We start from the raw sequence: 13,419 nt of genomic DNA, 5'->3' as shown, positions 1-13,419 counted from the left end.
CTGTCCTTCCCGGGATTCAGGATTCCAAAATCATGGAATCACTGAGCCCTTTGGGTTGGAAAAGCTCTCCGAGTCCTACAATCCACAGCATCTCCAAGGCCACCCCTGATCCATGTCCCAGGTGCCACATCCACAGGGATTTGAAATGCCACCAGGGATGGGGGCTCCAGCCCTTCCCTGTGCCAGCCCTTTGCATGAAGGAATTGTTTCCAAAATCCAGCCTGGAAACCCCATGCAGGACACGGCTCTGCACATCCCACGCTCAGCAAACGCCACAACTCTTCCTAAAATGCGGCAACCACAGCTCCTCTGGGAATTCCAGCCCAGCCCCTCCCCACCCTCCCAGCCAGGAATTCCTTCCCAAGATCCCCATTCCCAGTGGGAAGCCATTCCTTGGCTCCTGGCCCCCCAGTCCTTTCCCAAATCCCAGCTCTTCTGGAGCTCCTTGAGGCTTGGGAAGGGGCTCTGAGCTCTCCCTGAATCCTTAATTTTCTGCTTTAATCCCACAGAGCTGCATCCCACAGGATTCATCTGACGAGAAACCGGAAAACCCATCCTGGAGACATCCCAGCAGCATCCTCCAATTCCCTGGAATCCTAAAATCCCAGACCATGGAATGGGACTGTGCCACCAACCTGACACACAGGGGGTCAGATCCTATTCTGACTCTGCCAGTGTTGCTTTTATTTGTTTGTACTATTGCATTTGTATTTTTAATTTTCCTAATAAAGAACTGTCATTCCTGCTCCCGTATCTTTCCCTGAGAGCCCCTTAATTTCAAAATTATAATAATTTGTAGGGAGTGGTTTTACATTTTCCATTTCAGGGGAGGCTCCTGCCTTCCTTAGCAGCCTTTTCAAACCAAGACACCTCCTCTTCCAGCTGTGCCATTCCTGGCTCCCTGCCCAACATCTGCACATTCAATCCATCACCACATTCCCGCTCAGCCTCGTCCCGGCTCGCTGAGCCAGAAAACAAAACCATGCCGCGCTTCCAATTTGCTTTAAAATTCCCTGGATTCAGCCCAGTTCCCACAGTTAATGAACTGCCTTGGAGGGATGTGAGCAATTAGAGGGATATTCCCTCTGTTTCCCGTTTTTTCCTTTTTTTGGCCACAATAAAGTGCTAATCCCAGATGGAACGTGGTCCAAAATGGGATAACCCTGAGAGGGGGAAATGGGGTGGAAAGAGCAGCTGATTCCAAGGGCTGTTTGGATTCACAGCTCCAGGCTGGGCTCCCTGTGTGGATTTAGGGATTTGGCAGTGCTGGGGGAATGTTTGGACTTGGTGCTCTCCGAGGGGTTTTCCAGCCAGAAGTGTTCTGATATTCCATGATTTGGGAATACAGGGATTTTCCTCCTTTATCCATCACTATGGAAGTGGTGGATCCGTGAGGGGCAGACAGGGAATGTGGTGTTCCTGAGGGAGCCGTAGGTGACACCAGGACCCAGCTCTGCCTTCACCGTCCTCCTCTCCCACTTCCAGAGCCTCCCTTCCTGAAGAATTCCAGCAAATTCAGGGATTTGATGTGTCCCCTATTCCAACTGCTCCCTTTTCCAATGGATTCAAGAGCTCCCAGAGTGGGGACCCACGGACAAAACCACGCCAGACAGCATAACTCCAAAAACTGTAGAAAGCTGCCTGAAAATCCACCTCAGCATTCCATGAATCCCCTTCATGGCTGCAAATCCTGGATTTACAGAATCCCAGAAGTTGGAAAATCCCTCCAGGACCATCGAGCTCGAGCTGTGCTTGATCTCCACCTTGTCACCAGCCCAGAGCCCTGAGTGCCACATCCAGGAATTCCTTGGAAACCTCCAGGGATGGGGACTCCACCACCATCCAAGGATTGTGTCCTGGGTATCCATAGGTTCATGGATACTGAACCAGCTCAGACTCCATCCCAGTGGAGTCACCTGCAGCATTCCCAGTCAATCCCATTGGGTTGGGATTGCAACTGGTTCCAGCAGCTTTGTGTCAAGGAATGTCGGGATTCAGCCCCTGGGATTGTTCCCATCCAGGGCCAGATCCCAGGAGCCCACAAAGACACCCAAGGAAAGCTACAGATCCCTAAGTGAATGGAAAACCAGAATTCCCTTGGAAGTACTGGAAATGTCCCACCTGCCGCCGTGGGGTTCCTCAGGAATTCCCAGCAGGAATCACCTGGTGTGGGATTCCACTAATCCTGGGGAGCAACTGAGATCCCAACGGCTGCCCTGGGGCTACCTCAGTCCTGGGAGCACCATGCGCTCCATGGACACCTGGGATTCCACCTGGACCTAAATCCCACCAGTGAGGCCTGACCAGGAGCCAGACCCTCCATCCCCTCTGGATCAGGATGGAATTATGCTTTCTCTCCAAGTGCTTCAATCCAGGAAGTTCAGCTCTCTCCAGGTGTGGTGGAGCACCAGGACCTGCTGGAGGCCACTTGGATCCCACCCTCACCTGTTGGATCCACATCACTGGTGGAACAATGGAGCTGTTCCATGGATCCACCAGTGATCCCTGACCCCCATCCAGACCTTTTATCCCCTCAGGATCAGGATGGAATGACACTTCCTGTCCATGTGGTACAATCCTGGAAGTTCAACTCTCTCCAGGTGTGGTGGAGCACCAAGACCTGCTGGAAGCCACCATCACCTGGAGCTGTTCCATGGATCCAACAATGACCCTTGACTGCCATCCAGACCTTTGATCCCCTCGGGATCAGCAGGGAATGACATTTTCTCTCCATGTGCTACAATTCTGGAAGTCCCTGTTGTGTCTGGAGCTGCCAGGGCCACCTGGATCTCACCGTCACCTGGAGATGTGCCAATGGATCCACCAGTGAGCCCTGACCCCCATCCAGACCTTTGATCCCCTCTGGATCAGGATGGAATGACACTTTCTCTTCAAGTGCTTCAATCCTGGAAGTTCAGCTCTCTCCAGGTGTGGTGGAGCACTGGAATCTGCTGGAGGCCACCTGGATCCCGTCCTCACCTGGAGATGTTCCAACAGCTCCAACAGTGAGCCCTGACCCCCTCCAGACCTTTGATCCCCTTGGGATCAGCATGGAATGACATTTTCCCTCCATGTACTACAGACCTGGAAGTCCCTGCTCTGTCTGGGTGTGGTAAAGCACCAGAAGCTGCTGGTGACCACCTGGATCCCACCGTCACCTGGAGCTGTTCCATGGATCCACCAGTGAGTCCTGAATTCCATCCAGACCTTTTATCCCCTCGGGATCAGGATGGAATGACACTTTCTCTCCATGTGCTACAATCCTGGAACTCACAGCTCCAGGTGTGGAGCACTAGAATCTGCTGGAGGCCACCTGGATCCCACCGTCGCCTGGAACTGTTCCATGGATCCACCAGTGAGCCCTGACCCCCCATCCAGACCTTTCATCTCCTCAAGATCTGCATGGAATGACACTTCCTCTCCATGTGCTACAATCCTGGAATTTCGGCTCCATCCCTGAGCACCACGACCTGCTGGTGGCTCACCTGGATGAGGTATTCCATGGATCCACCAGTGATCCCTGACCCCCATCCAGACCTTTCATCCCCTCAAGATCTGCATGGAATGACACTTCCTGTCCGTGTGCTACAATCCTGGAAGTTCAACTCTGTCCTGGAGCACCAGGACCTGCTGGTGACCACCTGGATCCCACCCTCACCTGGAGCTGTTCCATGGATCCTCTGAGGGCAGGAGATGCCCCTTGGAGCAGCGCTGGGGTGACGCTGCCCTTTCCCAACAATCCAAGCATTTCCAATCCCCCCCCAATCCCACATCCAGGATCTCCGTGTCCCGTTACCTCCTGAAGCTCTTCTCCGTGGATTGCTGGTTGGATTTCCCAGGAGAGACATCGGAGCCGTGCCGGTGGCTGGACAGGAGGCTGTCGGTCTCCAAGGAATACCTCCCATCCCCCTCCGAGTGCACGCTGGGAGTCTCCAGGAATTCCTTGTCATTCCAGGTGCCCACCGTCCCATCCAGAGCCTGGTAGCGGATCTCTATGGAGATACTGGTCTGCAAGACAAGGAGACACCATCAGCGCCCCTGGAATATCCCGGGAAATCCAAAAAGCGGGAAGAGCATCAGCCATTGGGTGTTTTAGCCTTGCTGATCCCAAAGTTTCTCTCTTCCTGGATGCGGATTCTTTGCTTCTTCTGCCAAGGTCAGGATTAAATAGCGAGTTGGAATTTCTTGTTGGGACTCAGATGTTTATCTTATCTATGTTCTTATCAGTTCTTATCGATCTTATCTCACAAACCCTGAGTTCTGCAGCACTTCACTCCAACAAACCACAAATGGAGTCCCATCTCTCTCTCTGCAAGGCCTTTTAAGGATAAACTGTTCGATTAAGAAATTACACCTAGATTATTTTTACTTTTTACCCAATTACCAACCACCCGTGGCCCGCAATGTGGAGTTTTTTATCCAATTACGCAAAATCAACCAAACCCTAGGAGAAGAAGATGAAGAAGGTGAAGAAGAGGGTGAAGAAGAAGAAGAAGGTGAAAAAGAAGAAGGTGAAGAAGAAGAAGAAGGTGAAAAAGAAGAAGGTGAAGAAGGTGAAGAAGAAGAAGAAGAAGGTGGAAAAGAAGAAGATGAAGAAGGTGAAGAAGACAGCGAAGCAGATGAAGGTGAAGAAGAAAAAAATAAAGAAGGTGAAGAAGATGAAGAAGGAGAAGGTGAAGAAGAAGACGAAGAAGACGGTGAAGAAGAAGAAGAAGACAAAGAAGATGAAGAAGAAGAAGAAGGGCAAGAAGTTGAAGCAGAAGAAGGTGAAGAAGAAGAAGATGAAGAAAAAGAAGAAGATGAAGGTAAAGAAGAAGAAGAAGGTGAAGAAGGACCAGCCACCACCCCAAAACCTCCATCTTGCCCCATATTTATTACCATATTCTAAAACCCCAAACTCTGAGTTTTCCATCCTGTGACATCACACACTTCTACCCAACTCCACACCCACAATCCCAGTGCTGTCACTCAATTCTGGAAGCTTCTCCACGGCCTCAGGTCAAATGCAGTGCTCTCCTGGGAGTCAGAGTCTGTCAGCACAGAACGTCTGAAGTTCCCAGCGTCCACAATTCCAACATCTGGACACCTGGAGAGGCAGCTTTGGGCTGGAAAGGGATCTGATTATGGTCAGGAATTCCTGGTGCATCCCAGACCAGCAGCAACAGAGCCGGGAGAGGGAAAAGCCCGGAAGAGCCTCAAACCCTGGGAGCAGCTGGAGACACCAGGAGCAGGTGGAGTGGGTTCCTGGTGGAGCTTTGTTCCCTGGTCCATCACTTTGTTGGGAATTTTACCCAGTGATACTGCTAATCCATGGATTTGTGGGGCTTTACTCCAGCCTGGTCCTGTCTCCAGGCTGGGCAGGATTTTTTAGGATTGGGCATCCCAATCTTGGATTTGTTCTGGTTTGGATCTCCCAGTCTGGCCATGACCAACCTAGGTGGGGCTTGGGGACACGAAGGGACCTGGCACTGGACGTGTCCAAACTTCATCTCAAGCTCCTCATGGATCACAGAATCCTGGAATGGTTTGGGTGGGAAAGGACCTTAAAACCCATCCCATTCCCATTCCACCTCCCAGGCTGCTCCAACCCCCATGTCCAACCTTTCCTTGGACACTCCCAGGGATCCAGGGGCAGCCACAGCTTCTCTGGGAATTCCGGCCCTGCCAGGAACTCCTTCCCAAGATCCCACATCCATCTCTGATCTAAAGCTCCTTGGATGAACCAACTCCGAGTAAGTTCCTCTCCCTTTTCCATGTGGCCATCCCCAACTTACTCCAGGGTGCAGCAAATTCAGGTTTGGAGCTTTCAAGTATTTTTCTCCCTAAAATCTTTCCTTTTTTTTCCCTAAAATCTTTCCTTTTTTCCTCCCTCAAATCTTTTCTTTCTTTCACCTAAAACCTTTTTCTTCCTAAAATATTGCCTTTTTTTCTCCCTATTTCCCTTTTTTCTCCCTAAAATCTTTCCTTTTTCTCCCTAAAATATTTCCCTTTTTTCTCCCTAAAATATTTCTCTTTTTTCACTTAAAATATTTCCTCTTTTTTCCCCTAGAATCGTTCCTTTTTTTCCCCCTGAAATTGTTCCTTTTTTCTCCCTATTTCCCTTTTTTCTCCCTAAAATATTTCCCATTTTTCCTCCCTAAAATATTTTCTTTTTTTCTCCCTAAAATCTTTCCTTTTTCTCCCTAAAATCTATCCCTTTTTTCTCCCTAAAAGATTTCTCTTTTATCCCTTAAAATATTTCCTCTTTTTTCCCCCTAAAATTGTTCCTTTTTTTCTCCCTGAAATTGTTCCTTTTTTCTCCCTATTTCCCTTTTTTCTCCCTAAAATCTTTCCCTTTTTTATCCCTAAAATATTTCTCTTTTTTCCCTTAAAATCTTTCCTCTTTTTTCCCCTAAAATCATTCCTTTTTTTCTCCCTGAAATTGTTCCTTTTTTCTCCCTATTTCCCTTTTTTCTCCCTAAAATCATTCATTTTTTTCCTCCCTCAAATCTTTCCCTTTTTTCTCCCTAAAATATTTTCTTTTTTCTCCCTAAAATCTTTCCCTGCAGTCCAAATGGAATCAATTCATTGAGATTTCATCCTGCTGCTTTTGCTCCCATGGCCAAAATCCTTCTAAAAGCTCAGATTTGGACAAAGCAATTTGAAATTAAAAAAAAAAAAAAAAAGCCAAAAAGCAATTCCCAATTCCCTCTCCTAGAAAATGCCTCTTTTGAAAACCCATCAGCTGCTGACAAGATTAAAGTACAAGGAAAAAAAGCACTTTTCCACCTCCACTCTGCTTCCATGGAGAAATTATCTGTTATTTTGGGTTCAAAACCAACGGATTTTAGATAAAAACCAAAAAAAAACCAAATTAAAAAAAAAGGTTAAAAAATGGGGAATGGGGAAATTTCTTACAGAAATCTTCTTTTTTCCATGTTTATATTTAAGAGGAGGTGCAGCCTCCCCCCCTGCTCCAAACAAGGGGATGCTGGAAGGCTGGAAAATCCAAGATTTGGGAAGAGAACAATTCCAGAGGGATTCTGTGCATTCCGCACGTGACAGCCGAAGGGTGACTCAGTCCCAGCTGGGAATGAAGATCTGGGGGAAGGTTTTGATTGATTTATCTTCTACTTTTTTTTTTTTTTTAATGGAAAAATCCAAATTTGAGTCAATCACAGCTAATTTTCCCCCCAAAGCTATTGGAGAATGTCAAATAAACCCCCAGGATATGAGGAGGAAAAACAGGGATCAAAGTTGGAATGTTTGGTTTTTTCACATTTTCAGACATTTAGGGGTTAAAATCTCCTTTTCCAGCTGGACTTAGGAGTTAAAAAAACCTTTCAAGGCAGGAAAAATTAAGGATATAACAAAGTGAAAGATCTGTGGGATGAGTGGGATCATGCCTTGGAAGGGCTATTAGGAGGAGTGGGTTGGAATTAGGAGAAATTCCCTTTGGAAACAATGGGATGGGAAAGAAAATGAGGAAGGAGAAAAATCCCTGCAGAGCTGGGAGAGGTTGATCTTCCCCTGGGGATTTTAAATTGATTTTTTATGGATTTTTTTTTTTCCCCGGCCGCTTGAGAAAAAAATTAATTCTGAGCCATCCTGACTTTTCTGTTGTAGGAGAATGGACACAGCTGGAATTTTGCTCCTGGCTCCGGCATTCCTCGAGTTTTTAATCTCCTGGCCAAGGCAATAAAGTCGGGAGGGAGGGCGGGAGCGGCTAGGGATGGTTCTCAGCCAGCCCGGAAAAAAAGGAAAACGATTTCCAACCTCTCCTTTGGGTTCCATCAGGGAAAAATGAGGCTGTTCCCAGAAACTGCCTCAGGATGGGTGGGAAAAGATCTTAAATCCCACCCCATTCCAACCCCGACACCTCCCACCATCCCAGGGTGATCCAAACCCACCCTGGGACACTGCCAGGAATCCAGGGATTCTTTGAGAATTCCAGCCCAGCCAGCCAGGAATTCCTTCCCAAGATCCCACCATCCCAAGCTCCCCTTTCCCACTGGAAGCCATTCCCTGGCTCCTGCCCCTCCAGCCCTTGCCCAAATCCCAGCTCTCCTTTCCCTCTGCAAAAAGCTCCAAGGATTCCCTGCATCCTTCCCTGATCCAGCTGCATATTCCCAGCTCTCCCAACCTGGCATTGGATCCATCCTGATTCTTCCTTGAGAAGGAATTTTTGGATCCAGGGGCTTCCCTGGGAATTCAGGATTCCAGGAAGTCTCCCTTCCCTTTTCCACCCCCAAATTCCATAAAAATCCCTCAGGATGGATCCTGAGTGTCCTTGATCCCAGAATCCCGGAATGGTTTGGGATGGGATCCATGGACCTTCAATCCTATCCCAGGAACACTTCCCACCATCCCAGGATGCTCCAAATCCACCCTTGGACAGGGATCCAGGAATTCTCTGGGAATTCCAGCCCAGCCAGGAATTCCTTCCCAAGATCCCACCATCCCAAGCTCCCCTTTCCCACTGGAAGCCATTCCCTGGCTCCTGCCCCTCCAGCCCTTGTCCAAATCCCAGCTCTCCTGGAGCCCCTTTGGGATCAGGAAGCAGCTCCAAGGATTCCCTGGATCCTTCCCTGATCCAGAGGCACATTCCCAACTCTCCCAGCCCTGCAGCAGCTCCGTGCTCTCCTCTGGACTCTGACTCGGCTTTCCCAAACTCTTGGATCACACAGAAAATCCCTGAGGCAGCTCCTCACCTGGAATCCCACAATTTCCACACCCCTCTGGGAAAATCAGGATAAGAACCCCCCCGGTTCGGGGGCGCATCCGTCATCCCGAGCCCCCATCCCGAGGGAAAATCTCCCCCTGTTCGGAGCCACCGCCGCTTCCCTCGCTGCCTTCCCATCTCACGGGAGCCGTTTCCCATGGAAACGGAGTTTTGGAAGCAGCTTGGAAACGCAGCTATTTCTGATCCTGATATCCAACCCCGGGGGTTCCATTAAAAATCAGCATTCCCCCCGCCCCGCTTTTTCCCTGGGAGCCACTGCCTCGTCCAGCACCAAGGACAGGGGCGGATGAGTGGAATTCTTGGAATTAGCAGGGAGGAGAGCAGGATTTCATTAAGTGGCCTCTCCTGGGGGGGATAGGGGGAGTGGAACCAATAAAAATCAGGAATGCAGTCCTGAGGAGGGCGGGGAAATGCAAGGAGTGCAGTTGTGCTTGGGAAAGATAATTCCAGCTGCTCTCTGGTTTATTGGGAAGTTGCCTGATGAAAATCATTCTCCAAGGGAGGAAAATTCTGTATTTTTAGGATCCTTCGGTGTCACAAACGGCACAGAGGGAAACCAATGGATGGAAGTTGAATCCTGGTGGATTGCCACCAAATTCCTGGTGGCAAAATAATTCCTGATGGCCTCCTGGCCTGGCCAGGGCTTGGGATGGAATCCTGGAATCCCAGACTGGTTTGGGTGGGAAGGGACCTTAAATCCCATCTCATTCCAGCCCTGACACTTCCCACTGCCCCAGGCTGCTCCAAGCCACATCCAGCCTGGCCTTGGACATTCCCAGGGATCCAGGGGTGGCCACAGCTCCTCTGGGAATTCCAGCCCAGCTCCTTCCCACCCTCCCAGCCAGGAATTCCTTCCCAATATCCCACCTATCCCTGCCCATTGGAAGGGGATGGAACTGGATGAGCTTTAAGGTCCTGTGCAACCCCAACCATTCCATGATTCCATGATAAAGGACACTCAGTATCCATCCAGAGGGATTTTTGGGGAAGTTGGGGATGTAAAAGGGAGAAAAGAGGAGGGGAGACCCTTCCTGGAGCCCTGAGATTCCCAGAGAACCCCCTTGTTCCTGAAATTCCTTCTCAGAGAGGAGTTGGGATTGGGATGGATGCAATGCTAGGGCTGGGAGAGCTGGGAATGTGCAGCTGGATCAAGGAAGGATCCAGGGAATCCTTGGAGCTGCTTCCTGAGCCTCAAGGGGCTCCAGGAGAGCTGGAATTTGGGCAAGGGCTGGAGGGGCAGGAGCCAGGGAATGGCTTCCCGTGGGAAAGGGGAGCTTGGGACTGTGGGATCTTGGGAAGGAATTCCTGGCTGGGCTGGGATTCCCAGAGAATCCCTGGATCCCTGGCTGTGTCCAAGGAAAGGCTGGATCACCGTGGGATGGTGGGAGGTGTTGGGATTGGAATGGGGTGGGATTGAAAATCCCTTCCTCCCCAAACCCATCTGGAATTCAGTGATTCCATCCTGTGCTCTGCTTCTCTCTGCCCATGCTCAGATCAAACCAGGTCCATCCCTGCTTTTTCCCCATCCCAATCTTCCCACACTTTTCCAATATAGGTTTTTCTTTGCACCCTCCGGACATTCCCAGCTGCCTCATCCCTTCAGAGCAGGAGTAACGGGATCAAGGCAAAGAGAACCGATTTCCCTATTCCCACAGGTTCAGTGGAGACAGGGACACACGGATCCGGGAATGATGGGAATGTTGGCCTCGGTGACCCACCTGGATGGTGGAATTGTTGTCATCAATGAGCGTGTCCGTCACCTCCAGCTGCCCTTCCGCCACCACCTTCTGCAGGACCATCCGGAACGTCCCGATGAGCCTGCAGAGCAAAGGACAGGAAATCCCGGGAGTTCTCACCCACCAGGACTGGATTTTCATGGGAAAAGGGATTTGCTTCCCATTATCCTTAGGAGAGGGAGAGGTGAGATCCTAGATCGGGGCTCAGTGGAGGTGATGGAAAAAGGAGAAGGTGAGAGAGGAGCTGTTCCAAGGGAATGCTGTTGGGATAAGGAAAGGAGGAGATTTGGGAATAATCACTCTTGAATTCCTGCAATGCCCCTGAGGGATCCCAAAGCGGCCTTTTCCATGTGGAATGTCCACAGTGGACACCTTTAACTGTGTTATATCCCTAATTTTCCATGCTGGTGACTCAAACAAGGAGCAGGGACCACCCCTCATCCATCTGCACCACATCATGGAATCATGGAATGCTTTGGGTGGGAATGGACCTTGGAGCTCATCCCAATTCCTTCCACCATCCCAGGTGGCTCCATGCCCCAATGATATGAAGGAATTATTCCCAACATCCAACCTGAACCTCCCTGTGGCCATTCCCTCTCATCCTGTCCCTTTCCCTGGGAGCAGAGCCCGACCCCCCCTGGCTGTCCCCTCCTGTCAGGGAGTTGTGCAGAGCCACAAGGTCTCCCCTGAGCCTCCTTTTCTGCAGGCTGAGCCCCTTCCCAGCTTCCTCAGCCTCTCCTGGGGCTCCATTCCCTTCCCAGCTCCATTCCCTTCCCTGGACACGCTCCAGCCCCTCCAGGACCCTGCAGGATTTCCACCTCCATCCCCCATTTTCCACATTCCAAGCACGGATCAATCCCTACAGAGGTCTGTCTCCAAGGTGCCCTGCAGGACATGGAATGGGAAAACCTTTCCTCTGTTTGATCCATAATTCCCAACCCAGAAGAAATAATTCACCCCATGGAAACATCCTTCTTCTTCTCCAAGATGAGGAGAAAGCTGCTGTATCCACCTGGATTTCAGGGTTTGGAAAACAACATTATTCCCTGTCTGCCAGAGCAGCAGCACTTTTGTTTTGGAAAGAATTCCTTGGGTTTATTCCATGGAATATCCTGAGCTGGAAGGGTCCCACCAGGATCATCCAGGCCAATTCCAGCTTTTCCTCAGGAGTACAGCCTTCAGGGCCCTGGATTCCTGCAGCTCTCCCTGTTTTCTAACCTGTTTGGAATCCAAACCATTCCCAGGTGTGGTGGTGACTTCCTTGCTCCTCTTGGATCCAGGTGGAGCTTTTGGCTCCCAGGTGCTCCATGCCCATAGAGGGCTGAGGAAGGAACAGGAAATTCCTCCTGAAATATCCCCCCTGCAGAGCTGCTCCAGCTCTGGGATCCAACATCGGGATCTGGAGCTGCTGGAATGAGTCCAGAGCAGGGTCTGGAGCTGCTCCAGGGACTGAGAAGAGCTGGGAATGTCCATCTGGAGAAGGGAGGGATCCAGGGAGACCCCAGAGCCCCTTGCAGGGCCTCAAGGGGCTCTGGGAGAGCTGGAGAGGGACTGGGGACAAGGCATGGAGGGACAGGACACAGGGAATTGCTTCCACTGGGAAAAGGGAGTTGGGGGTGGGATCTTGGGAAGGAATTCCTGGCTGGGAAGGTGGGGAGGGGCTGGACTGGAGTTCCCAGAAAAGCTGTAGCTGCCCCTGGATCCCGGGCAATGTCCCAGGCCAGGCTGGACAGGGCTTGGAGCACCCTGGGATAGTGGAAGGTGTCAAAGTTGGAACAGGATAATCCTTAAGGTCCCTTCCCACCCAAAGCATTCCATGAATCCATGGCAAAACCAGAGCCCTTCCAAGCCCTGCAGCAGAGGGCAGGGACAGATGGGACCTTGGGAAGGAATTCCAGGCTGTCGAGGTGGTGAGCCCTGGCACAGGTTTCCCAGAGAAACTCCTGTCCTTCCTCAGATCCCTCCCAAGCCGCTTCCCCCGGCAGGATCTGAGCAAGACGGAATTAAAAATTCAGGACTTGTCTGTGCCGCCGTTTAATTCCAAGTGTTCCATAATTCATCAGGGCCCTGCTCCCTCCCTTCCCTGCCGTTTCTGCTGATGGAAAAAAGGGAAATTTTCTGGGTCATCCGTAATTTTATCAGCCCTGAGGAGCAGCTCTGGTTTCCAGCCCCAGCCAGGCTGGTTCAGTACCTGGAGCTCGCTCAAATCCCGGGATCAGGGAGTCTGGGATGCTCCAAACCCCGGGACCCACCAGGCTTTGCCCTTGTGGTGCATCCCAACTTCCAGGGATGCCTCCTGTATCCCCGAGGCCATTCCAGGGACACTGTGGGGATGGTGAATCCCATGAATCTGGTCGCGCTTTCCCAGCACTGAAGTTTTCCTAGGGCCAGAATTCCAGGTGTCTGTGCCAAGAGCATCCTCCAGCCCAGGAAATCCCATTTTCCCTCCTCTGCTCCCTCAGCCTTTAGTGTTTGATCCATGGGCAAGGTTTGTTCCTGAACCCAGGAAGAGGCTCTTTTTTGGGAATGGCATCTCCATCCATCCATCCATCCATCCATCCATCCATCCATCCATCCATCCATCCATCCATCCATTGATGGATCCATCCCTCCATACAGCCATACCTCCATCCATCCATCCATCCATCCATCCATCCATCCATCCATCCATCCATCCATCCATCCATCCATCCATCCATCCCTCCATCCCTCCATCCCTCCAGCCATCCATCCATCCATCCCCGGAACCATCTATCCCTGGATCCATCCATCCATCCATCCATCCATCCATCCATCCATCCATCCATCCATCCATCCATCCATCCATCCCCTGGAACTGACAAGAGCCAAATCCTGGGACCTCCATCCCAGTTTGGTCCCCACTTCCAGAAGCCCCTGGAAAGGAGGGATAAGGAAAGCAGAGGGGTTCCACACCTTCTGGCCCCTTTTCCAGGGAAT

The 13,419-nt window shown here is 50.8% G+C and overlaps 1 protein-coding gene across 1 annotated transcript in view; it reads right to left on the bottom strand.

Moving 5' to 3' along the window:
• The window catches only part of OTOF (otoferlin), a 104,396-nt gene that overhangs the window by 76,863 nt on the left and 14,114 nt on the right, over nucleotides 1-13,419 (bottom strand). Inside the window, exons 4-5 of the mRNA XM_059843150.1 lie at nucleotides 10,441-10,540; nucleotides 3,797-4,008 (exon numbers count right to left, since the gene is read on the bottom strand). Of these exons, the coding sequence (XP_059699133.1) occupies nucleotides 3,797-4,008; nucleotides 10,441-10,540 (312 nt within the window). The remainder of the gene's footprint in view (nucleotides 1-3,796; nucleotides 4,009-10,440; nucleotides 10,541-13,419) is intronic.

Source organism: Haemorhous mexicanus, chromosome 3, assembly GCF_027477595.1.
Source record: "Haemorhous mexicanus isolate bHaeMex1 chromosome 3, bHaeMex1.pri, whole genome shotgun sequence".
NCBI classification, from domain to species: Eukaryota; Metazoa; Chordata; class Aves; order Passeriformes; family Fringillidae; genus Haemorhous; species Haemorhous mexicanus.
The sequence above is the reverse complement of the archived record's forward strand: the minus strand, read 5'-3'. Positions and strand labels throughout refer to the sequence as shown.